Here is a 25547-nt window from a genome sequence, read left to right on the forward strand (position 1 = left end):
AGGAGTGGATGACGAGGAGGGGCGCTATTCCAACCAGGAAAAAAAAAACACCACCAGGAACGATGAATTTCCCAATTTGACTGTCAGTATTCAACACTTTGAGGGCTTTTTGGCCCCAGGAGAAAGCGTTTGGACATAGCGCGCTTCCGAGTGATGAAGTTCCTCTCGGCAGTCTGGGCTTCTTTTCCGCTGCAATTCCAGGGATGGCTAGCTCAAGCTAACGTAGCTCGCTAACTGGTTAGCTCATCAATTTAGCCATCCCTACTCCTCCATAACTTAACCCGTTATCATTTAAGTGTTTTATTTTTTATTTTTTATGTGCAAGTCGAGTGTTTGCCGTAGGGAGCTCGTCGACGTGTACGTGCGGTAGATGGACGGGTTGACGGGCGGCGTTTGCTACCACTGCGCGGGCGTAAAGTGTCGGCGTCGGGGCGGCTAAGCTTGCGGGAGGGCTCCGACAAATGTGGCAGGGGGGGCCAGCAGTGTCCCGCTGTCTCCGGGACACGAGTGTTTAATAAAAATTGGCTTTAATTAGCGTGTGTGTGGTTAAGCTTTCACGACTGAGCAGCGGCGCGCGGAATGATTAAAAAGGTGTTGGCACACTGGGAATCTCATTTTTTTTAACACCTCCGCGTTAGCTAGATGCTTCTATTTTTTTTTTTTTGCTACTAAGACAATGTTCTTTTACACCTTCTAACACGTCGTTTCCCCCCCGTGTAATTTTCTGGCAAGTCTTTTTTTTTCTTCTTCTTGCAAACTGCGAATTTGCATACGACTTAAGTCTTAAGCTGTCAAATATTTGTCACTGGCAACGAGCAGAGAAAGTAGCGACTGAACGAGATTCCATTGACTTGCGGTTGGCCGGCGCGACCCCCCCCCCCCCCCCCCTTCGTCCGTCAGGCAGGGCTTTTCTGGCTCATGCGGTGATGACTCTTGACTCCATGATGGCTTGTTGCCTGAGTGAAGAGGCGAAGGAGTCCAAACGGATCAACTCTGAAATCGAGAAGCAACTGCGGCGGGACAAACGGGACGCCAGGAGGGAGCTCAAGCTGCTTCTGCTGGGTAAGCATAATCATCTTCACACCGAGTAACAGACAGATCCAAAATGGTGAGGTTTCATCATGTTGTGTCAGTGCACCTTGTGGTATGCAAAACATTGTACCCGCTTGTCAAATTTACATGCTTTTGACTGGCTTGTTAAATATGCAAAGTTGTGGAATGCTGTGGTGACACTCACAACAGGAGATATTACAGCTGCTTGACCCCACATTATGGTCTACTAGTTCATACAGTTTGATCGGACATTTTATGGTTGGTCTCCAGAGTGTGTTGTGTACAATCATGATTGCTAGAAAATTGACAGTTTGAATAAGTACCATAGTTGCTTATAATCAGACATATGCAATAAAGGAACATTCAGGCCAGGATCGTTCAGACCTAGCTGAGTATGATCTGTTACTCTGAAACAACTCCTTTTTCAGGTTTAATACCTGGAAATGGGCTGTGTTCTGGAAAAATGGCATAATCAAAATGGGAAAATGATTACCTGTAGATTTCGCAGCATAGGTTCTGTGCCAAAAAAAAAGTAGTCCTGTCATAATAGACATATATACAGATTTTACTAGCAAAGCCTTTGGTTGTCACATTTCAAAAATACTAGGGCTGAAGTTGAATGAATTTGGGAAAAAAATTAAATAGCTTTTTTCACCCCTCAATATGAGATTAATATTTTTCAACATTCTCTTCCCACGTGTGTGTTTTTTTTCCCAACACAAGCAATACATTGATCTGTACTATTACAATGACAACATTATTATACATTAATTGTATGGTCTTATAGGTTATGCTTAAATAAAGGCAAATAAATAAACAGGGGTGCAGGGGTGGTTCAGATTTTATTTTGACATTGACCCTCGCGGCCCATCACATAGTAGTTTATGAACAACCGTTGTAGAAGGTGACTTTTTTTTTTTTTTTTTTAACCAGAAGGTGACTTGACTGAACTGACTGCCCGCAAAAGACTACAGTGGTCCCTTGCTACTTCACGGTTCGGTTATTGTGGAATAACTACCACAGATTTTCATTTGTGATCATTTGTGACTTTTGTTATTGGTTTCTGGTTCAGGTAAACCATTTTAAGATTAAAAAGAAACACTTGAGTGTCCTAATGATAATAAGACAGTAACACTAACCAGTTTAACAACCTTCCTGTACTCTCCTTGGTATTTAATTATATTCAACACTGAATATAAAGTCCATCTTAGTTGTAAAATCTGCACAAATTGGCTGGATGGAAAAAAATGATAAAACTATTCGTCCAGTGTCCTTCTGTCTTCTTTGAACTGTAAATGCATCAATATGTGCAGACGCTAATGAAACAAGACACGCATCATAGCCTTCAATTAGCTGTCACTTTGTCTCGTTAAAGTTGGAGGACTAAAGACGGGCTTTGTTGCGAACATGTGGTCACGCAGAGGATGCAACAGGCCTCTCGCACGCAGCGACATTTCTGCATCGGTGTCAAAATTTAAGAAGCGCTGACATTTTACTTTATTCGATCAAGACGTAGTCAGTTACTGATTTTCATATGGTTGTTTTACATTCATGGCCTAAAAGTTTTTTTCGTACAAATATTTTCTGTAATTATGACTTTAGCATAGGTTAGTAATAGACTAGGGCACCTTCCGACTTGCGCACAAATTCGAGTTTCGTCGCCGCCATGGCAACGGAGCTCTTGTCATTAATGGAAAAGCCCCTGTACTGCTTCAAGGTGTTATGGTAGACTTGGCATAATTTCGAAAGAAGTTAAATTCCAATTGTTAATGTTACCTGGACAAAGCTCTGATTTACAGATTGGTCCATAAGGAATTATTCAGATCCTGATCTCTAAAGTGAATGGGTCCAAAATAAATGAGGTTTGAGGGTGTCTCGATCATTCTAGTGTTTTATAATTGTAGCCCATGAATGAATAATCTTTTCTGTTACCGTTTTAGACTTGGGCTAAAATTGTCTACCTGTTGCAGCCAAAATGGTGATGTCACTGTAGATCAGACCAACAGCGAACTGGCATAAAATACCTTATTAAGTGTCGTCAGCAACTAAAAGGCATTTCACACAGTATGCTCACATGCGCTCTGAGGCTAAGTCTGAGCACATGTATCATTCATCTTTCATGCACATCGTGTCGCTCAAACAGGTTGGTAGAAGTAGGTTAATGAGTGTTTGTTTTTAGGCAACACCCAAGCATGTTGCATGAATGGAGCCAACCTGTGCCCATTATGGTCTTAAGTCTTCCAGTCAACCCAGGAGAGGACGTATGCCATATTTACTTGATGGCGTGTAATATTAGCAGCTGCCGAAATCAACACAAACCTCTGAGGCGCAGAGCATTTGTTTAGTGGATCTAACGAACATCCCAAAATTTGTAAACGTTAGGTTTCATGTTTGGGCTATTTGGTGCCACGTGCTCTATTTGCATTCCCAAAAGTCTGCTGAGCCAGTCGGTCAAAAATGTTGTTTTCACAGCATGGTAATAGGGTACGTTTGTAGTCGTGCACTGTTTGTCTGGCAGCTCTGTTGGTTGAGCAAACTCTTATTGACACACCCTGACTTTCGGCAGATATGTGTCAGACTGAGAGACCGCTAGCCTCGCTGGCTATTGCTTTTAATTGTTTATGTACAGTGGATATAAAAAAAACAACAACTTTACAAACCTCTCTTCAAATGCCACTTTGTGATTAAAACAAACAAGACCAAAACTATAAATCGACAGCTAATCGATTATCAAATTAATTGCTAATTATTTTTGATAATTGAGTGATTTTTTTAGAGCCCTTGATAAATTTAAAATTGTCTGAATCCCCGTAACATCAGCCTCTCAACAATAAAGATTCTCAGATTTCTGTAGTCTCCCATTAAAGCAGGCTGATCATGTTAAAGTTAAAGTATCACTGATTGTCACACCCACCTAAGTGGGGTGAAATTCGTTCTCCGCATTTGACCCATCCCCTGATGGAGCGGTGAGCAGCAGCAGCAGCAGCAGCAAGGCATTTTTGCAACACCTGCTTCTACGTTGGAAAACTCATAATCATAATGAATTCACATTTCTGCACTGCACTCCTGTTTTTTATTTATTTATTTTTTTAATGGATGGAAATTCAAATTATTCATTAAATAATTGACAAAATAGTCGACAGATTAATCAATTATGAAAATAATTGTTCATTCCAGCTTTTTAAAAAAATCAAGAAAAATCATACTACAGCATCTAAGATTTATATGGCAACAATCAGGGGCACTTTGCTGACTCATTTAACATGGGTTTGAAGGTGATAAATTCATGCTGAACTCATTCACATCCCAGTTACAAGAGGGGCACACACTTTTGCAACCACATTAACTTCTTTATTTTGTGACAGGTTATAGATCACACTAATTGTGGGGGAAATACATTTATATTGGTTTATTTTGTTGTATCACAAAAAAACTGGCATTTGAACAGGGGTGTGTAGATTTTTTTTTATTTTTTATGTCCACTGTGGTTCATCCAAACCTCAGTTTATCACTGTGGGCATGGCTGATGACATGTTAGGATACCTTGCAAGTGTACCTTTTTGCACCTTCAAACTTGCACTTCATTGAAGTGGTTGCTTGTTTGAGAGATGTTGGAAATGTCCATAGGGAAACTCGAGTGGCATTTGGATTAAACTGCAACCAAAATGGGATAAGTAATTTAATTGTAAGTTCTCAAGAAGGAAAAGTATGCAAGGAATTTTTTGTGAAAACTGCATCCTGTGCTGTGCTCTCGCAATTCACACGCTCTGTAGCCTCTTTTACACAGAGATCGCACAAAATTGCCACGTCAGTCGCAGCGGAGGGCTTTTCACCAAATTTGCCTTTCACACAGAAGCCTGCGAAGTGGCACGTTGACACAGAAATTCAGAATCCTGCAATCTGATAATTAGACAGATGACAAAGTCAGAATCTCGTGCGGCGTGCGTGTCAGAAAACATTTAGTCATGATTCCGTTCCAAGCGTGGCAAATGTTGATTGTTTTCTAAAAGTAATGTTGCAAGTGTCTTCTTTTTTTAGGAAAAACTGACGTAATTAGATCACTCTTCTTTAATGAGGGCTACCGAAATTTGAGAATATTTACTGTTGAGAGGCAGAAATCCAATGGATTTGGACTATTTGAAGTTGAACATGGTCTCTAAACAAGCAATCAATTATCAGAAAGAATTATCAATTTATTTGATGATTGATTAGTTGTCAATTCAGCAATTAATCCTTTCACCTCTAATACAGGCAAGTAATTCCTTTCTTTTTTTTCTGTATATTGTGTCATCCTTAATCATTCTTTTTCCACTCTTAATTAATGATGGCCACAGTTCTTTATTTCCTCTTATTGCATCTGTCCCTTAAGGTTTTGTCTCTGCTGTCTTACCGCCCTGCATGGTGGGAAGAGATTTTGGGGGTGGAAAAGCTTCTCTCTTGTTCTTGGTCACGGTAACTTGGAAAATGAATTTGTTCACTCACGCCCCCTTCCTAAGCAAGTGTGAATCAGTAAATTTACATAGTTTTATAGTCTTTTTTTTTTTGGTGTTATATTCTATAGTCAAAAGTTGAAGTGCTTTTTGCTCTGGACATTGTTTCTTTCAAACGTTTTTTTGTAGATAACATCTTTCATTGTAGATGTAGTAACACGATGGACTCCATACTGCAGACTTTAATTCAAAGTTGAAAGGATTATGTCACGACCGGTCATAATGTATGACTTTATTTGCTGAAGTGCCCCAAAAGTAGGATTTGTTTTCATTCTTGTCAACAGGGACTGGGGCAAATGGCCATGCTTCATGTAAACATTGAATAACCAAAGGCAATTTTTGTTACAACAAAGTTAATGAGTTTCTGGATGATCCTTGCATACTTGTGCCTGGCCTACAGGCTGCACACAAACCTGCCTGAAAAGCACTTTCTAATCCTGAATGTTCTTTTTTTTATTTTTTTTTATGGTGACTAGTCCTGGATTCCTTCAGGCAGAAAGCAGGTTCACTTCCTAAAAGTGTCTCTGGAAAAGTTCCCGCGGGCAGAAAGGGCCACTTGACAGCCATTTAGTTCCTGTATAGTGAGAAAAGCCCCCAGCCAGGCTTGCTAGCGCTGCGCTGGAGTGGATATCACTTCCTGTTAGATGCGCTTGACGGGGGGGAGTGTTAGGGAATCATTTACTCAGGGCAGCATTTTTGTCACATTTTGCACCTCCTCCCTCACCACTCTCTTTACTTTTCAACATGGATCCCTCACGCGGTGCTCCTGGTTATTGGTCTTTATGTAAATTGTAACTAAAATGTCGGTTTTGCCCTCCAGCAAGCCCTGCCCAATGAATGGGATCCGTTTCAAGGTTTTCGTTTCCTGCGAGCTAATGCTTATTTCCTTGGCTGAATGAATAATATAACAGTTGGTGGGAATTTTAAGATGCCAATGGGGATTTACTCTGCTGGATATTTCAAATGTAATTGTGTTGCACCTTATTCATGTTATCTACAGTAGTTTTGTGCTTGATTTTCACAGTGACATAGAGACAGAGCCACATTTTTGCCTTTTGATCTTATTTAATTGCATGGCAATCAGGTTGTGTTTTTGTACAGTGTAACCTTTTAGGCTCAAACACAATTGGCTTGCTTGTTTGTACTAAAACTGTCACAATCATATAACCTTTACATTTACTAACACTGTTCACAGGCGCTGTAGAATAAGTAGTCTAAAAACACGATATTCTCATTACTATTGTGTTGGCAGAATAAGAATTAAGCAGATTAATCTACAAATTTCATCATTCTCAGTGGGCTGCCATTTTGACATTATACCGCTCTCTGGTGTTGACTGAAATTGATGTCAAAGTGCCCTCGGGCGCGCATTGCGAACATTACGGCTCACCTGTTTTCTGGGTTTGGTCACATGATGTTGGCAATGCGAGCCCGAGGGCACTTTGACATAAATTCCAGTCGACACCAGAGGGCGGTATAATGTCAAAATGGCAGCCCACCAAGATCAATGAAAGGCATGCATGCAGTACAGTACATTGTACACTTGGTGACATAATGAATTCATGAATGAGTCTGTACTCTGTTGTCATGTGCATTACACTTTTTGACCTCTGTGTAAGTAAAGTATGGAGAGAAAGAAAAAAAGCCTTGCATGTTTGCCTTGACTCCATGGAGACATGACGAAGCCCATCATCCAGTGTTGTATTTATGAGTCCGGAGCTGGGGTTGCCATGGGAACTAGCATGAACCCTAAGGAGTAGCTCCAGCGACTGTACAGTAGCTTGACCGCGAGAAATGATTTTGCTGGCTTTTCCACTCGCGCACAGGAACAATGGGATCTGTTGAGCCGAGCTCGTCATGCCTGCAAGAGATTCTGCTTTTACGCATTTGGGGATGGAGCTGCCAGGCAAGCAAGCGAGAAGAGCAACTAAGAGAAGGTTGATAGATGTTGTGAGGGAAGACATGAGGGTGGTTGGCTTTTAGAGAGGAGGAAGCAGAAGATGGAAAAGGATGGCGCGCTAAAGCGACCCCTACTGGGACGAAAGGAAAAAGTTCAGTTATATGTTTTGTAGTTGGATGTTGTTTTATATTTACATTATGGGACAACGTTGTGTTTGACCCTTCAGGTTCCACTGTACTACTATGAATATATTTTCTTGTCTTTCCTGTAAGTGCTTCATAATAAATAATCGCAGTAAAACAATGGTTATAACACTATTCCAGCAATCATATTAATTGGTAGGTTTTTTTTTACAAATAAATGGATGATTTGTCACCTGCAAAATTGCCACGGCTCGGACCATTATGTCAATGTGCAGTCATTTGTGCACCCCATTCAACAAAAGCCACGCTTGAGTCTTTTTCTTTTTTTCCCTGCAATTTCATGCGCCCCTGTGGCCCCTTACCGCACAACGACTGTACTGTAGATTGTCAGCATATACCTAAAGGCTCTTCTGTGGATAGATGATTATGTGTGTTATTCGTCTCCCGCCTACTGGTTTGGTTCAACGGGGTCATCAAAAGTAGTCTCAAAATAGTAGCACACATGTACGCAAAGCTGCAAACATAGGTGATCTCACTTTCGTTGAAGACCATGTGAGAGGCCAAACAAATATTGATTGTTACTGTCATCGTTATTATCTGCACACATGCTCTTACAGGCATCACCACTTTGGCTGGCCTACTTATCTGCACTTTTCTGTGGTAAATTGGACTGAAGCCTGATTATTAATGCACTATGTATGTATGGAGCCTTTGTTTGGAGGTCTTTTACACGCGCACACACATGAACATGAGAGAGACCCCAAGTAGACAAAAATAATACCTACACATTATATCACATGCTATTGTGCTAAATATTACAAAATCAATTGTTATCCAATTATTCATTGGTTTATTACGTAGGCGTAGGGTGATTCTAAAAATATTTCATAGCAGCAGCCCTAGTTTTAATGAAGCAAGACTTAGACTACTGTTTTATTTTTTATTTTTGTGTGCTTTTGAGCCAATGTCTGTGGTGTCTAAATGACCCATTCCAGTAGGTTTCACTATTTAAATGTCAATACAGTCCTTTAAGGAAGCATGTCGTTTTACTTTGCTGGATACGGTATCTAAAACAGCTGTAATGTTTTATAGATACGTTGCTTCAGCAGCTCTCCACCCACAAACTAGCAGTGTAAACTCCAGTTTTATTTTTTTAAGACTGTGTTACACAGACGGTTTGGCATAGAGGGCTTGGACCACTGCCTGAGGGCGTGATGGTGCAAATTCCTTCACAGTGGTGTGTGTACCCGCGCCAGGATGGAGGTGGGCCGCCGAGGTCAGCCTGTCGCCAAGTATGGCGGCGTTTTAACCGCACAAATTCACATGGCATCAAAAAGAGAGCAGCTGTCTGACTCGCAGGGTCGGCTTACTTCTCACAGATCTTTTTTGACTCCCTTTTAAGAAATAAAATAAAATATAAAATATATATATATATATATATACATACATACTTCAGTTTGCTTCTCGACAGAAATATCATCATAGATTTTCATGTGTTGGTGTGTTATTTTCACTCATGCTTCACAGCAGGAACAGTCTTGTCAAAATGTTTCACATACGTAGCCTCCCTCATGGGTCTTGTTTCACTGGTTTTCGTCTTCATCAGGTACTGGCGAGAGCGGCAAGAGCACGTTTATCAAGCAAATGCGAATCATCCACGGGTCAGGCTACACCGATGAGGACAAGAAGGGCTTCACCAAACTCGTCTACCAGAACATCTTCACGTCCATGCAGTCCATGATCCGTGCCACCGAAACCCTCAAGATTCCATACAAGTTCGACCAGAACAAAGTACGTACTGCTGAAAATTCTCACGTTTACTCGTTTGAAATTGGTGCTGGCCAATTACAACCTTAGATAAATAGAACTACATTATGAGATTTAAGTCAGAATCTCACGAGGTTTGTTTTCTGTCTTATTTTTTTAGGGGCAAATTTTTTTTTCCCCAAGTGAAAATAGGTGTACAAGAATACTCTAAATTCTATGTATATACTTACCATTTTGTTAACACTATGTTAAAAAAAAGTGTCAAATCAAATATTTACATTTTAATTTAGTTTGCATTGAGTCTACGGTTACTTAGTTTAAACCAACCTTTGTTATTTAATGTGATGTTGATGGTGGACCAACACCAAAGGTCGTCCAATCTATCTGAGTGTTCTATTAGAAATACCTGCATGAATAGATTTGTCCATTTTTACCTCTCAGAACAATGCGCAGCTGGTGCGCGAGGTAGACGTGGAGATGGTAACGACGTTTGATCAGCCGTACATCGGCGCCATCAAGATGCTGTGGGCTGATCCTGGCATCCAGGAGGCCTATGACCGCAGGAGAGAGTACCAGCTCTCGGACTCCACCAAATAGTACGTCTGCTTCTTATAAAAAAAACGTCTACTTGAGAAGCATATGCGTCCAATGCTTAACAGGGAACTGAAGCCAAATAGTTTATTTTGAAAATATATTTTATGTGCCAGCTCTAGTCAAAACGAGGATTAATTTTGCTGTATTTAAATCTTTTTTTTTTTATTAAAATTTATTAATTGCTTTTGTGCATTCTTGGGTGCAGTTTATCTCATTAACTCTTTTACTCCCCAAAACGTATAAATAAGTTATATTTTAAATATTTTCATGGTATTTATACGTTTGTTTATGTTATTTTATGCTAGAGCATACTGAAGGCTTTGATGCAGCCTCTGAACTAAAGAGAATGCTTGAAGCAATGGTAGTTATCACAAAAACGGTCAGCAGGTGGCAGCAGAATATAAGAGATCAACCAGGGCCATGTTGAAAACAAGCTCTTTTCCCCACTGTTTTAAACAGATTTGTGAATAATGATGAAACTTGGCTATATTTTAATGCTAATTGCTGCAAAACGGAAACAGATAGAAATATTTATTTTTTTACCTGATAAATAAGAGACTCTAATCTTTCTATTGGTAGGTTCCATGTTTTTATAGCAATATAACACAATATTTTGTGGACCTTGCAAAATCAGTCAAAATCCAGTAAAACAGCTGGGAGTGAAGGGAGTTGCTTCAGTGAAAATGGCTGGGAGTGAGTGAGTTAAGTGGTTAATGTATTTTTCTAAATTAAAACAATAAATACATTTAATGGTTTATTTCATTTAATAATAAGTTAGTTATAATTAGAACTAATAAAATGAACAAAAAAAGGTTGTTTAAAAAAATATATATATATATATATTCTACATACCCATATCATTTTTTATTTTATTTACTTGGTTTATAAATGACATGTCTCATCAATCGATTTTAAAAATTAAATGTGGTAATTGAGCAGTAAAGTTTGCCCACCCATCCTTGTTTTGGACTGTTGCATGACACTCACCAGCCACTACATTATGTACACCTGTAGAATCTATTGAGCCTCCAATACAAGATCTCAGATCTACTTGAGACCAGATGTGAGAAACGTCTATCTGTGTGGTTCAGTTCAAAGTGCAACCACATTATTGAACATACAGGGTGTCCCAACACTCCAGAAGTATCATTAGGACAGATGTGAGGCCGTCAGCATTTGACAGTTTAAGCTTTACAGTTTTTGTATGCAATCATTCCCATGACCATGGCTTGCTCGATGACATTGTGGCAGTGTTGCAAAATTGCCACCTGGAAAAGTTTTTATGTCCTCGATTGCAGTTTAGCGCCATTTTGAGAAGCTTTATGGTCATCAGACTGCTGCAACGTGTAGTACAATTTACACTATTCATGGCAAGTTCTCAAAACGGGATCCCAGGGATAGAAAAATGTCTTACCAGGCGGCAATTTTGCAACACTGCTCCAATGTCGATTGAAGGGCTTACAAAAGCGGAAATGTCTAAATGGTCAAATGCTGATGACCTTACAAAACTAGATAGGAAAAAAAAGTCTATAGTAACATTGGAGGTGTACCTGATGTCGTGTGTGATGAGTCCGTATCCATGATGTGTGCCTCCTTGTCATATGTTCCTCCCCATCCACAGTTACCTTAGCGATTTAGAACGAATAGCAACGTCGGGGTACGTGCCCACTCAGCAGGATGTGCTGCGGGTTCGAGTGCCCACCACCGGCATCATTGAGTACCCATTTGACCTGCAGAATATAATCTTCAGGTACTGGTGGCCCGAGCGCTGCCCATGACGTCTCCGGTTGGCCTGGTCGTGAACCGCCGACACCGCTATCGCCACGAGCTAGCTTTGGGCTGCACATGAATACATCCCTGATGGTGACCTCCCAAAAGACTACAGTACATGTTAAGAGCTTGCCATGTTGTGTAGCAAATTGCTCATGTTAAAGTCAAGTAATAGCTTCACAGAATTCGTTAAGAGTGAAATTCTGTCTTTGGGAGCTGCCATCATGGATGAAGCTAAAATTCCTTTGGGGGGTCCTGGCACAAAATTTCATCTAATCCCCTCGTGGTGCTCGAGAATGTTTCCTTTGGTTACATCTGAACTGATCCACTGTTTGGAGGGTTTGTGTGCTATATCTGCTCTTATGCTTCACTTTCTCTTTCCTCTCTGTCTTGTCTTTCGCTCTCCATCCTGTCTCCAGCTATCTTAGCGATCTGGATCGTATCGCTGAATCTTCCTATCTACCCACCCAACAGGATGTGCTTAGGGTTCGAATCCCAACCACTGGGATAATAGAATACCCTTTCGACTTGCAAAGCATCATTTTCAGGTAGATGTAAGAATTGCACCGCTTTGACTAACTTCAGCCCGCCCATGTTTCCATTTGATGTTCATACGGCATGTCATTTACACCTAGAGCATGCCTAACGTACCTCCTTATAAGCCCATTACACTTCTCAATGTACTCTGGTGCCTTGACTTACAAATTGAATTTGTTCCAGGACAACAAAAGCAGTAGGGTGTATATATGCCTTTAAGGGGCGTGGCCTTTGAGTGATGTCAGGAACATGGCCGGTCAATATTCTCTCATTTGTGTTCTCTTTATGTATTGTTCTGTTTGACTGTACCTTTCAATAAACGCAAACCCCCAAAAATAATGACGAAAACGGCTTGTAACTTGCAAAGACTTGTTTGTTGGGGCACTCGTAAATCAAGGTACCACTGTATTGTGTACTAAACAATGTCCAATTTAACACAAGATTTGACAAAAGTCGCTTACACTTTTACCCGTCCTTGTTTGGTTGAATGTTATTTCCTGTCCGGGACAGACCAATTCAATCGCGTTATTTCCTATGGGATTTATTTATTTATTTTAAACTCCCTCCCCCCCCCCTCCCCCTCAAATACAAACAAATCGGAGGTAAACCAGCGTCCCATAATGGATTGTATTAAACCTAGTATTCTTAATACAGAAATGTGTGTGTATATCGGTACATCCAATTACCGTAAATTTGAACTGCAATGCACACCTGATTAAAAGCTACAACAGCTAAATTTAGCCATAAAAACAATTGTGTACATATATTGGCCATTTTACTTCATCATTACTACATCCCAATTATTGGGGGCGAAAAAATTAATTTCACTTTGTCGTGAATTTATGAGTTTCCCTTTTTGAATTGAATTACCTAAATAAATAGTTTCACAATATTCTAATTGATTGAGATGCAGCTGTATTTGTTTTCTAAATATTCCCAAGATGTACAAAATGCAGTCATTTTCCACTTCATTTTTGTGCTTCTGTGGGCCACATCCTTTCAAGATTTGGCCCACAAACAGTCCAGCCACCAATCCATAGAACAGCTTCCATTTCTTCTCCTGCAAGAAAAGAGAAGCTAGAAATGGATGTAGCGAACAAGCAAGAGTGATTACAGTAGAGTGCAAATCAATAGGAAGCCATCATGTCAGCCTCCTCCTACGCTTGGCAAGGCTGGAAATAACTGCAATGTGGTTGCACTCGAGCTTCCCGGCCGCTCCGCTGCAGCGAAGCTGAGAGGCTGCACTCGGCCCGGCTGCCGCTGATGGTGACTCACTACACGCTCTCAATGGCTTCGCTTTTAGTGAAGAGGCCAAAAATACAAACATGATTTGGGGAAGGACGGCTAAGGGTTAGGGTTAGGGTAACCTAGCTTAGTTCGGCTGTACTCACTGAAGCGCATGATTGTTTTAGTTGCGTTAATGTCGAGCGTGTCGCCCGAAACGGTAGATAGTAACAAACAAAACACATGTTGTATACTCCAATGACGGCCCCCCCACCAACACTAACAAGGCAGCCTTTCATAAACTGTCGTACTTCCTGCTCTTTTAATTTGCTTTGAAGATGTCATTTCTTTTGGCTCATCCAACATAGGAAGGAGAGTCTATCTTGCAAGTGGGTCACTCATTCTCGGTCGAGGCTGCTTGCGTTTGCTGCTTCTGATTGATTTCCCTCTTTGTGATGTCATCAAGGTTTTTACCTGCTCAGTGTTAAATGACGATGGGACTCAAGTGTAATTCCCATCCATGTTCTGTAACACATGCTTGGTGGTCGTAAGCGAGCAGTAGTCTATCCCAGCTGACTGGTCGAGAGGCTGCTTACACCCTGGACTGGTCACCAGCCAATCGCAGGGCACATATAGACAATCTTTGACACTGAGTTGGTAGTTAGAAGCCTTCACGTTACAAGCTTCTAACAACGGAAACGTTTTTAAAATGGCTTACTTACTCTAACTAAAATCCCACCTCGCATTGTGGCCAAAGGTAGAATTCTGGTTGATTTGTACCTTTTTGGTGCTGTAAATTGTTGTTGTGGTGTAAGGTAGCCTGCTTAACTACCGATACGTCACAACGGTCACATATTCATTACCACTGACTACTGTTGTTATGCTTCCATTTCTTCTTCCACTTTATTTTGGTGGTCGGCAAATACTTTTGGTGCATTACCACCACGACCACTGGCGGTAATGCATGACTACAACTTTTTTTTTCTTCTCCATCTCTTCTTCTTCCTCTTTAGTTTCTCCTTCCATTTCTTCTTCTTCCTCCTCCATATCTTCTTCCATTACTACTACTTCAATATCTTCTTTTACTTCCGTTTCTCCTTCTACAATCTTTTGGTGGTTGCCAAATACGATTGGTAATGCCAGAAAGTCAAAACAATTAGAAGACAGGGATTTTGGGTGCCAGTCCGAGCTCTAATTTCCAGCCATAAAAAAAAAGTGTGACTTGTAGTCCAAAAGAACATGGTAAGCTTAAGCTTATCTTAAGGAAGCATTATGGATCAGCTACATTTAGTCATTCTTCAGATAATTTACCTTTTAGTGGTACCTTCTATTAATTCATGAAAATGAACTACAAATGGAAGAAACAAAGTGGTTAATATTTTTTTCCATGACTGTACATGGAACAAAAAAATACAAATACCTTGATTCCGCAGATCTATTTGATTCTTTATGCATTTGTTTGTTTATTTTTGACTTGCTTTATCTGATATTAACACAGTAATCATCTTCCGCTTGAGCCAAATCTTTTGAAGATGGATGTCCTTGTGCAACTGTCAATTGTCCTGCATGAAAAGCGCATAACTGTCTTGATTTGACACATATCTTTGCTTGGTGGCTCCGGTGCCTCTTTCCCTCAACATTTTTAGCCAATAACATGTTTAAATTCATGTGATTTGCTTAATTTGAGCCCTCAAGTTTCCTTTGATTGACACCCTTCATGGTTTCATCAATGCATGCACTTCTGTATGTCATTACTGTTAAAAGGAACCCCAACTGTAATGCAAGTTTTCTCTATATTATTGATTGGGTTGTCACATGACTGTGAGATAAATTTTTCAAAAATCATTTCCGGTTTAATACATTTTGTAGAGACTTTATTTGGACGTACGGCCCCATCGTCCAAATAAAGTTTTTACAAAATGTATTAAATTAGAAATTATTTTTGACAAATGAGTCTGATACTTACGTTAGTACCAACCAACTAAATACATTACAGTCGGGGTTCCCGTTAACATATGTCAGCTATAGGGAAGCTTTCTTAACGTTGTTTTCTGCTGTTTGTTTGACACGTCCCGTTCAGGATGGTGGATGTCGGCGGCCAGCGGTCGGAGAGGAGGAAGTGGATCCACTGCTTTGAGAACGTTACCTCTATCATGTTTCTGGTGGCGCTAAGCGAGTACGACCAAGTTCTGGTGGAGTCGGACAACGAGGTGAGAAATGTCGTATAGACATTCTAAACGCATATGTGATGTACAATGCCCTAAAAGTTGTGTAATTTGGAGTTTAAGCAAATGTTCTGGAGATGTATTCTCTTTCTTTGTAGCATTTGTTTTGTAATATTCAGACTTTATTCTTATGACCAACCAACCGTTTGCCTTTTTTTTCTTTTTTCTTTTTTACAATAGTCATTCTTCTTTAGAACTTTATTCTTGTCACACTATAACTTTATTCTTGCCATCTTACTTTGACTCTTTTCTATATTCAAAAAAAAATCCAACATTATTGCTTGTTCTTCTTTTTAACGTTATTTTTGTAATAAGGATTACACACGTTTTTCTTCTTCTTCGTTTTATTTTTCTTAATATCACCATTGAATGGTACAATTGATGGCATAGAGTGATCATAGAACCATTCAGCAGGAAATTGACCTTAGGGCAACATGGGGACACATCTGGCTTCTCAGCACAATATGAGCAATACAGTATAATTTTATGATTTTTTCCAGGCAGATGGTGAGTTAGTTGCTTTACTTTTTAAAAATGTTTTATTATACTGTAGTTAACTTCTCGTCAGACTTATATGATTGTTAGGAATATTAAAATTGTGACTTAAAACTTAGCCTGTTACAGAATGAATAGTGTTCACTTTGTTGTGCCATATTTTCCTTTATACTTTCCTTCACAATTCCGTGACTTATTTGGATTAAAAGTTTTTTTTTTTTTTTTTTTTTTTTTTTTCTTTTCACATTGGCATTGACATGGTGTTGTTATTAAGGTGTTTCTGAATGACTGGGCAGTGTTTAGGCATCAAACTGTGCAGGGATTAGCTGACTGTGTTGACAGCCCCGAGACAATGGCCTCGACCTTTCACACCAGTCAAACCCTGGATGCTTTGGTTTTAAATCTCTTTGGTTTAGTCACATCGCCAGTTCTCATTTTGCAGTTTTGTATTCGCATTAGTTAGAGTTCTTGTGTGCACAATTATTTGAAATTTCCCAAATAGTTTGGTTTGAGTAAATTCCAAATGTTATTCAGTGGCATTTGTCCTAAAGTGAGAAACACGCATATTAATTTGGAACAGATTTGGACTCTTAACTGTTTTTTTCCTTGTATTGTGTTGTATTGATGTACTTCAGATGACCAAACACAGCACACCACATATGATAATTGTGTTACCAATATTGACCTGTGATAGGCAACATGGTGTCACATGGTATCTAGACCATTGAGAAATAGGAAGAACGATTAGTAGTAGCACTTTTAAGTAGTCTAACTAGAAGAAGCTACGCAAACTTGTAGCTTTTCTAAATTGTGGTTTCTTAATTACATTGTGGTGAATGACTTGTGCGACACATTATCTAAACACTCAAACAATTTGCTCCTCTATTTGTGTCAGAATACAATGCCAACCGATTTCACATCCCAATCACGGAATAGGCAGCTAGGCAGACTTCAGTGTTTTTTTTTACACATATAAAGAGTACATTTAAAAAAAATAATGTGTTGTGTGCTATTTTGGGTTCTCTCACTCTCCAAACCTTTTCTGGGTTTTCAGAACCGCATGGAGGAGAGCAAAGCGCTGTTCAGGACAATCATCACATATCCTTGGTTTCAAAACTCCTCTGTCATCCTCTTCCTCAACAAGAGGGACCTGCTGGAGGAGAAGATCATGTACTCCCACCTGGTGGACTACTTCCCGGAGTTTGACGGTACTGCTTTTATTTTTATTTTTTTTAAATAAAGTTTAACTGGCTGTTTAGTTTTAGGGACATGCCATTTACCTGATTACAGTTATCTGCTAGTTTGGTCTGTATCTGAATGACAAAAGCTAAAAGAATAGAAAAGCTTCCTGGTGACTGTGCAGATGAAATTTGTATCCTATAGTGACGCCTTATGGCTAGAAGGGTGAACTACAATGAACTTTAAAACATTTTATTCTGTAAAAATTTAAAATATTTTTTCGTAAGTCTTTTGATAAATACATTTAATCTGCATTTTTTTCAAGATCCTCTCTCTCTCTCTCTCTCTCTCTCTCTCTCTCTCTCTCTCTCTCTCTCTCTCTCTCTCTCTCTCTATATATATATATATATATATATATATATATATATATATATATATATATATATATATATAATTTTTTAAAAACAAACTCAAGCAATAAATTAATCTGTATTACAAAAAATATCACATTTATTATATACAGTATAAATGTTTTGGTCTTATAGGTTAAAGTCAAATGAACTGTGTATTAATATGATATATCAATGGGGGTATATGCCCCGCAGGAGGTGGGACTTCCTACTACCTGGTTTTCACACATCAGCTTTGTTTCCATTTCCTGTTTCCGACGTGTGTCCCAGTTGTTTTGCTTCCGCCTTTGTTTCCCTCGGTTGTGCTTTCCCGTCGACGGGTGCGAGTGTGTAGTGTGTCTGTCTCAGTTGTCCGAAGCATTTCAGTGAGTTGAGACGACGCTGAGGTGTGAAACCCGGAAGTCCATGGAATCTACCCCATTAGTTGTTAATTGACAAAATACTTTAACTAGCAATGTTGTAAACATTCACAACTTCACAAAATGCAATTAAAACAAGTATGGCGTAAATATATAAAAATATAATATAAAGCCAACGAATCGCATTGAGGCAAAACAGCAAGGCCGCAAAAGATGAACCCGCGAGAAACAAGGGAACACTGAACTAAAAATAAATAGAAAAGACTACAAGTTATCACGTTGTGGCGTGCTTTTTCTGTGAGTGTGTTGTTTGTGTTTTTACCAGGCCCTCAGCGTGACCCGCTGGCAGGCCGCGAGTTCATCCTGAAAATGTTTGTGGACTTGAACCCGGACAGCGATAAGATCATCTACTCGCACTTCACGTGTGCCACTGACACAGAGAACATCCGCTTCGTCTTTGCCGCCGTTAAAGACACCATCCTGCAGCTCAACCTCAAAGAGTACAACCTGGTGTGAAGCCCTGTGTGACACAAAGAGAGAGGAGAGAGAGCAAGCCACACAAAAACACACTTACACGCATTATATTATCCACTTTTAGAAAACATCCACGTCTGCATGGAACACAGTCATCAGCTTCGCTCTACACTCGCTATCTCTTTTTTCGGGTCTCTTGTGTTGCTCATTACAGTGTGCACTCATTACGTGAACCTCTGTTGGGGGGAATTCATGGTTGAACCTAGTATATTATTATCAGCAGTGCTTTTGTGTCGCAAAGGTGGCCCATGTCAAAGACTTTCCGGTTCAAAGGGCTCTCTCCCTACTTGTGTACGCCGTGCATGCTGTACACGACTAGAGTGTGCTCATTTTAAGGAATATAATATCTGTCGGTGTTTTAACAAAAGAATACCCTCCAATTCGGAGCGCACATGCTCTGTTGAATGTAAATAATTTTGCTTACACATAGATACTTTTGCCTACTTTGTAATTACAGGGGCTACACACTCAAAAGGATTGTAACCCGCCACACACACTGCCCCCTTGGCGTTTTAAGTGTTAATACCCCTTTAAGAAGACAGCACTACCATCACCTTTATTGCAAATCACTCCACTCTTGCATTGCCAAATTTACATCACGTCCACTTTTGTTGTTGTGTAAATATAAATATTTTGCCAGTATTCCTTTAGTGCAGGAGTGGGATCCGGTCTGCCGTGCAGTTCTCTGGCACTTGCTTACATTTAAGAAGTGCGCCGGAAAGAGCAAGGGAGCTGTCGCTTTTATACATTTCTGTAAGCAGTGGTTTACTATGAATCTCAAGGGTGGGGATTTCAGATGGTTAAATTCTGATCTTGTGGAGTTGATTTATTCGAATTTTGCGTTGTATGACAAAGTCCTCTGACCACATGCCAACTCAAATTGGGATTGAGATTTGTCTATCCATCAAGTTCACGATTTACCACCAAGCAAATGTCACTAAATACTGATTAGTTGAACGCAAAGCTGATATTCCGTTGTATAAAGGGCAAAATGTTCATTGTATATTGTGCCATCTAGTGGTGAAACATTACATTATCGTGCCCGTGTCACTGTCGGTCGCTAGCCTAAATAGATGAATGTCATTTGTAGAATATAAATTCTGTAAAAAAAAAAATCATAGAATTGGATCATCTCCCTTGGGCATTGCATTGCGGTTGGGAATCACTGGTGAAGTATACATGGTTAAAATCTAAGCAGTTTGATCAACTCTATAATAGGTGCCCCAATTTAAAGCAAAATAGCAGACTCGCGATTTATTGTGAATCACAAACACTACCTAAATATTTAGGTATGAATTATTGAGAATATACTCATGGTAAACGTGCCTGACAAATGTGCATTTTCACCAGGATATTTTTTTGCTTATTTAAAAAAAATCCAAAAAGGATGTTAGGTGGGCAAGCCCTCAAAATAGCAATTTCTTTGAATTAATGGTTCAAAACAAATAAACCTTAAGAGGGCCTTTCCTCCACCAACTCAAAACTTCAGAGCAACTGTTAATTAAAAAAAAATGCTTTAACTAATAATTTAATATTGCTTTTGCAAACCTTTTGGGGTTTCAATTACTTTTAAATCTTTGATATTCACTGTCAGGCTCAGTCCCTATCCTCCACAAATAGCGGGCTTCACTGTACTCCCAAATCAATGTTTGTGGCATAACAATCTTCCTTTAAAGGGGAGGTCAAGTCATCTTTTATTATTATTATTAGTTTTTTTAATTCAATATGTTCTATGTGCCCGCACTAGTCTGAACACGGCACTCTGATTAATACTGCATTTGTGGAGTATGAATTAGAACACCTCACCTGTTTTCTGGCTTTGAGCCAACATGACGTTCACAAGCTGAGCCCTTGGTCACTGTGATGTCATTTTCAGGCAACAGCAAGTTGCTGTACATGGCAGCATATTCATAATTCATATTCCACAAACGCAATATTAATCAGAATACCGTTTTTTAGACTAGTGGAGGTGCATAAGAGCGTATTGTGCAGAAAATATTTGAGCTGATTTCCACTTTTGACTTGTGATTGGCTTTCTTTGGTTCTTCTAAAGGTGGAAGCGACCTCCCCATGCACATTTCAATACATTCATTGGTGGTAGTAGTAGCAGTTCGGTAGTAGTAGTAGTTGTGCATAGTTGTTGTTTTTTTCTGTGTTCAACTGGCACATTTGATCAACTACTATGAAGTGATTGATTTGTTTTTGTCCATATGGGTCATGGATCTGTGGGATCTCCTCGGTGTCGAGCTCAAACGAGGAGACTGGCTTTTATACTGCTGTAAAATATTCAAGCTATTTTAACGGAGAAGACGTGTTTTATCTTTCTAACGTTTAACAGTCACTTTTTGAAAATGCTTGATGGTGGAAAGGGAGCATTGGCTCCATTTTCGGGTTCACGCTTTATGCAAAAATCAGAAAATGACAACAAAAAAAAATCATAATAATAAATCAAAAACACGTCTAGTGGTTGAATATTTACTGTCAGAGCATTCTTGAACTTTTGTAATTTGAAAGCAGAATATGTTGACTGTTGGTACCAACACCATATTGTGTCTATTCATGTTGTACCCTTTCTTTAGAGCAGGGTTCCCCAAACTGACACTGGGTTCAGATATTTTCTTGCGTATAATTTCTCGGAAAAGGGCTTTTTGATTCTTTGTGATGAGTTCCTGCTCTGGTTCCGTGTACAGTATGTGGCAGTGTTGTATTTTAGTGATTGGGCTGGGAGGAAGCACCTTTCAAATTTTGGCACTTGAGTTGATCCAGTTGAGGAAGCCCTGCTCGTTAATGCCATTCAGATGAGTTTGTCATCACTTTATCACAAGGGCTACTATTAGCAGCTTTGGTAGGTGACAGTGCTATGCGATTGAGGTGGTTAGAGGAGGAGGGGGGGTGGGGTGGGGGGGCATCTAAACCACAGATGCCTATACGTGACATTCCTGGTGGCTTTTTGTTGTCTTCACATTTTGCCTTTTTAGCAAGCATCTCAACTCTTTTCCCTTTTTTTTCTTGTTCACTTTGCTGACATTTCAACACCGGCCGGCGCAGTTGTTTTTGTTAAAGGATTCTCCTTTTAAAGGACTTTAATGCAGTCTAATTTTGCATAGCAATGTTTCCTCAACCTTTTATTGAGCCGAGGCACATTTTACATTAAAAACAAAACAAAACCCAGCACTCATCCAAATAAAAAATGTCTCAAAAATAAATGTACTGGAATAAATTGTGGTAATAGTGAACAAGCATTTAATTGTTTTGCCTGTCACAAAGCTGGAATAGATTGTAGTAAATAAATATGGGACCATTTAAGGGAAATTGTTTAATTATTTGCAGAACAGTGGTTGGGAATCATTGATGTAGCCTATAGCTAGCGTTTCACTCAAATATTTCAAAGTACTTGTAATACAATTCTGATTTTGAACTGGAAGGACTAATCGAACATTTCCTAAGTTTACATTGAAACAAGGTATTCTAAAGCCGTGTTTACCAACCTTTTATTGAGCCAAAGCACATAATCAAATGAGACTATTCTCATGACGCACCACCAAACAAAAACGTCACAAAAAGTACAGAAATGAGGGTCTCGTCTCAATTTACTCACTGATGCTGTTTAAGATTAGTTACAATTCACATACTGCCAAAAGCGTGGACTTTGATATTTCAGAAACGGTGTCAAGAAAAACAGACATCCGTCGTGTGTTTTCAAGCAAACTTTGTCCTGTCCCATTGACGCTTGTTCATTATGCCTTGGGTTAAAAAAAAAAAAAAAGAAGTATTGATTGAGATGTGAAGGTACTGATGTGGCCATCGATATATCTTGAAACGAATGAATCTGCTGCTCCTCACCAATTCCCCTTTCTTGATTGGGTTAGAGCACTGAAATGACTTGATGCTTTTTCTCTCTCAAAAGGCTTTTGCTTTTGCTTCAGCTCCCTTCTGACTTGCAACCATCATGTCCAATTGTTTTTGTAAGGCAGACACACTTTATCACATGTATATTTTGCAACCACTTAAAACTTTTTTTTTCCCAATAACTTTGTGTAGTGGTGTACAAATGGAAAGTAATGTATTTTTTTTTTTTAAGTATACCAAATGTAAATTTTGTACCATGAGTGTGCCAATCCCCTTTCTTTGTAAAGCCAGACTCTTGACTTAATACTTAAGTGCCAATGTTGTGAGATGGGGGAGGGAATCAGGGCCCGTGAATTTTCATGGTCCACTTTTTAAAAAGAAACACTAAACACTAAATATGTGATTGATTAACAATTGTATTCTTTATTTAAGATGATTGATCTGCTGTTTTTAACTGCATGTGTTTTTTGGGCAGGGAGGGTGACATGCTCATGCCAGCCATGCCCTCACGGGCAGGTTTGTGCTTATTATTGACTTGTTGATTTACAGTATTTTAGCCATATTTCTTCTTTTTTTTTTTGTATGTTTCATTTCAACCACTGTTGCCTGAACCTCATTTTAACATGAAAACAACTTTCATAGCCTTCTCCTTTTAATGTTTTCAATTGGAATAAAAAATATTCCTATACTCACCTCTATGGATTCCTTTGCTCCTTTTTTTTTTGTCTCCTCACACGCACTCTCCGATTCCATTGATTTGACTCTTCAAAACTTAGACCAAAAAAAATAAATGTCAGAGGTTTCGATTATAAATTTTGTGAGGTGTGGAGTGATCAGCACAGGGATTATGTTGCATGATAAAATGGCAGCTGCTCAAGTGAAGTTGTACAAAAAATGTTTTTCCCCCTTTTCTTTTTTCTTTCCCCCCCTATGTTCTTGATACAAGAAATGCTATAGATTTAAAAATATATAGATATATATATTAGTTTGAAATTGTCTACACAATAAAAATAGTTAGCTGTTTTACGCAATGTAAATTTAAGGAATAAAAATAATATTAAAAAAAGGAAGGCAATATTGTTTAAGTGACATGTATTAACTACAAATATAGTTTATCTGAATACTTGATTATTTGATGGAACCTTCAGTAGGATACTGAATAGCTGTAGCCCTACATTCAACCTCTCCGTTATATTGTATTACATTTTTTTAAACATTGCTTCAGTTCCCTGTGATTATAACCTGCCAAATAAAATTGCCCCTAAAAAAATGTATTTATCACGTGATAGCATCTTGTCATTAACTGTAATAGTAAATGGACTGAGCTTATAAAAACTTTGTATGTATGTATATATATATATATATTCACAGGCAGCAAAGAGAGCAACAGTTTAAAAAAATATCGATAATTTTGTTGTTAGTTGTTTTTTTCACCTTCGACATATCCACATGGAGGCGCCATTTGCTCAGACATGCGCAAAAGCAGCTCAGTACGATCGCGCTTTGTCATCATTGTAGATCTATGCTCGGTGTCGCTCTTTGCTTCTCTCCCCGGCTCTTCTAGCCTGTGTAGTTCTATGAGGGGCGTGCAAGCACACGGCAGCTCGACGTCGTACGGAGAAGACAGACGCACAAGACTTCACATCCACAGCAAGGAGAGACGATACGACTTTCGAACAGCTTTTTCTTGGTCTTTTCTCGAGAAAGTTGTCAGTGGATATTTAGCGACACATCCAGGCTGCATTGCTGTATTTTGTGGTTTATATTCCTCTCGCGAGTTGGGACGTAAAAAACGCGATTGAACTAACCAGCAGACATTTTGTCATTCCCCCCCCCACACACGTTTTTCACCCTGCAAACTTGTTCGACCTGGATCGTTTTTCTAGGTAGCCTTTTTGTATTTTATTTTTTCAAACTGACACCGAGTGAGTGTAAAGCGTAATTCCAAGTGTCCTCCCGAGCGATGAATCATTTTTGAGTGACAGCTTTTAGGGGTGGAAGGATTAGGGCTAGTTTAGCTTAGATGCTCGCTGGTTAGCTCCAACCACGTCGTCAAGACCAAACCAAAGTCAAAATTTGGATTTTTAATAGGGCTGGGGTGAATGTGTTTTGGTGAGGGGGGTTCTCGCAAGCTAGCTGTGAGCTAGGCGCTGGACAGCTCCACTTGAAAGTCTTTTTTTTGGGGGGGTGGACAAAGGAAAAATATCAACACAAGGCTTTTTGGTTTTAGGGGGGAGAAGACAGCAACAAGGGACTGACATGATGTTTCCACAATCAAGACACTCAGTAAGTATTTTTTTTTTTTTTAGTTGTGAACCTGCTATTTGGCTTTCTCAACAATGCATAATATTGCTTTTTTTATGATAATCAAGATATAGCCAAACATTCTATTCACTAAGTATTGCTGTTGTTTGTGTTAAAATGCATGTGCATTATATCATTTTATTTGAATTGATTTTTTTACTATTGGAAGCACTAAATCTTGCGTTACCATAGTAACAGAGACTCAGTCCATAGCATCTACCATTGGCCAAGCGTAAGTGGGCTTGTACTATTTTCTCGGGTTGAAAATTAAAATTACACAGTGAGGGTGAGGACAATTTTGTTTGAAATTAGGAGGCATGGTGGACTAGTGGTTTTCACTTCTGCCTCACAAGAGGTCCCGGGATTTCACCATTTTACAAGCATGCATGTTATGTTTATTGTCGACTCTAAATTGTCCGGAGCTTTGAATGTTATTGTGAATTCTCGTTTGTCTACATGTGCCCTGTGATTGGCTGGCAACCAGTTGAAGGGTTACCCCGCATCGCACCTCAGTCGCTCTAGCTCACTTGTGAGTCTGTGACCCGAATGAGGACAAGTGCCACTCAGCATGGTGGACTAGGCTTCACAGTCCAGAGGTCCCAGGTTCAAATCTTGGTTCTGGCCATCCCGTTTTTGTATGTTGGGACCGGTCTGAGGACAAGTGCTGTAGAAAATGTATGGATGAATATCTGGGTTTGAGTGGAGAAGAGGAGG

At 39.4% G+C, this 25547-nt stretch overlaps 2 protein-coding genes across 6 annotated transcripts in view; both read left to right on the forward strand.

Annotated features, from left to right (window-relative positions):
* LOC147166049 (guanine nucleotide-binding protein subunit alpha-11) lies at window positions 1–23221 on the forward strand. 3 transcript variants are annotated; one of them, XM_086089884.1, is made up of 8 exons: window positions 1–1062; window positions 9193–9377; window positions 9795–9949; window positions 11569–11697; window positions 12137–12265; window positions 15559–15688; window positions 17253–17406; window positions 18472–23221. In XM_086089884.1, exons 1-8 carry the CDS (start codon window positions 927–929, stop codon window positions 18660–18662), a joined length of 1209 nt encoding a protein of 402 aa, XP_085946010.1. In that variant the 5' UTR covers window positions 1–926; the 3' UTR covers window positions 18663–23221. The 3 variants fall into 3 exon arrangements, with proteins under 3 accessions (XP_085946010.1, XP_085946009.1, XP_085946008.1); XM_086089883.1 differs by lacking the exon at window positions 12137–12265; XM_086089882.1 differs by lacking the exon at window positions 11569–11697.
* An 860-nt stretch (window positions 23222–24081) lies between these two features.
* tle5 (TLE family member 5, transcriptional modulator) overlaps window positions 24082–25547 on the forward strand; it is a 32382-nt gene continuing 30916 nt past the window's right edge. The window contains exons 1-2 of one of the 3 annotated variants that reach the window (XM_086089641.1): window positions 24082–24415; window positions 24760–24815. In XM_086089641.1, the coding sequence (XP_085945767.1) occupies window positions 24789–24815 (27 nt within the window). In that variant the 5' untranslated portion in view covers window positions 24082–24415; window positions 24760–24788. Of the gene's footprint in view, window positions 24816–25547 lie in introns of all 3 variants that reach the window. The other 2 variants (XM_086089642.1, XM_086089640.1) reach the window with 2 other exon arrangements.

Source organism: Leptonotus elevatus, chromosome 11 (genome assembly GCF_054856555.1).
Source record: "Leptonotus elevatus isolate MCC_2025b chromosome 11, RoL_Lele_1.0, whole genome shotgun sequence".
Lineage (NCBI taxonomy): Eukaryota > Metazoa > Chordata > Actinopteri > Syngnathiformes > Syngnathidae > Leptonotus > Leptonotus elevatus.

Excerpts from the sequence above, each read along its gene's own strand:
- LOC147166049 (XM_086089884.1), top strand. The coding sequence starts at position 927 with ATGACTCTTGACTCCATGATGGCTTGTTGCCTGAGTGAAGAGGCGAAG. Across the intron at positions 12,266-15,558 it reads TTGCAAAGCATCATTTTCAG|GATGGTGGATGTCGGCGGCC; the intron begins GTAGATGTAAGA and ends CGTCCCGTTCAG. Across the intron at positions 17,407-18,471 it reads CTACTTCCCGGAGTTTGACG|GCCCTCAGCGTGACCCGCTG; the intron begins GTACTGCTTTTA and ends TGTTTTTACCAG.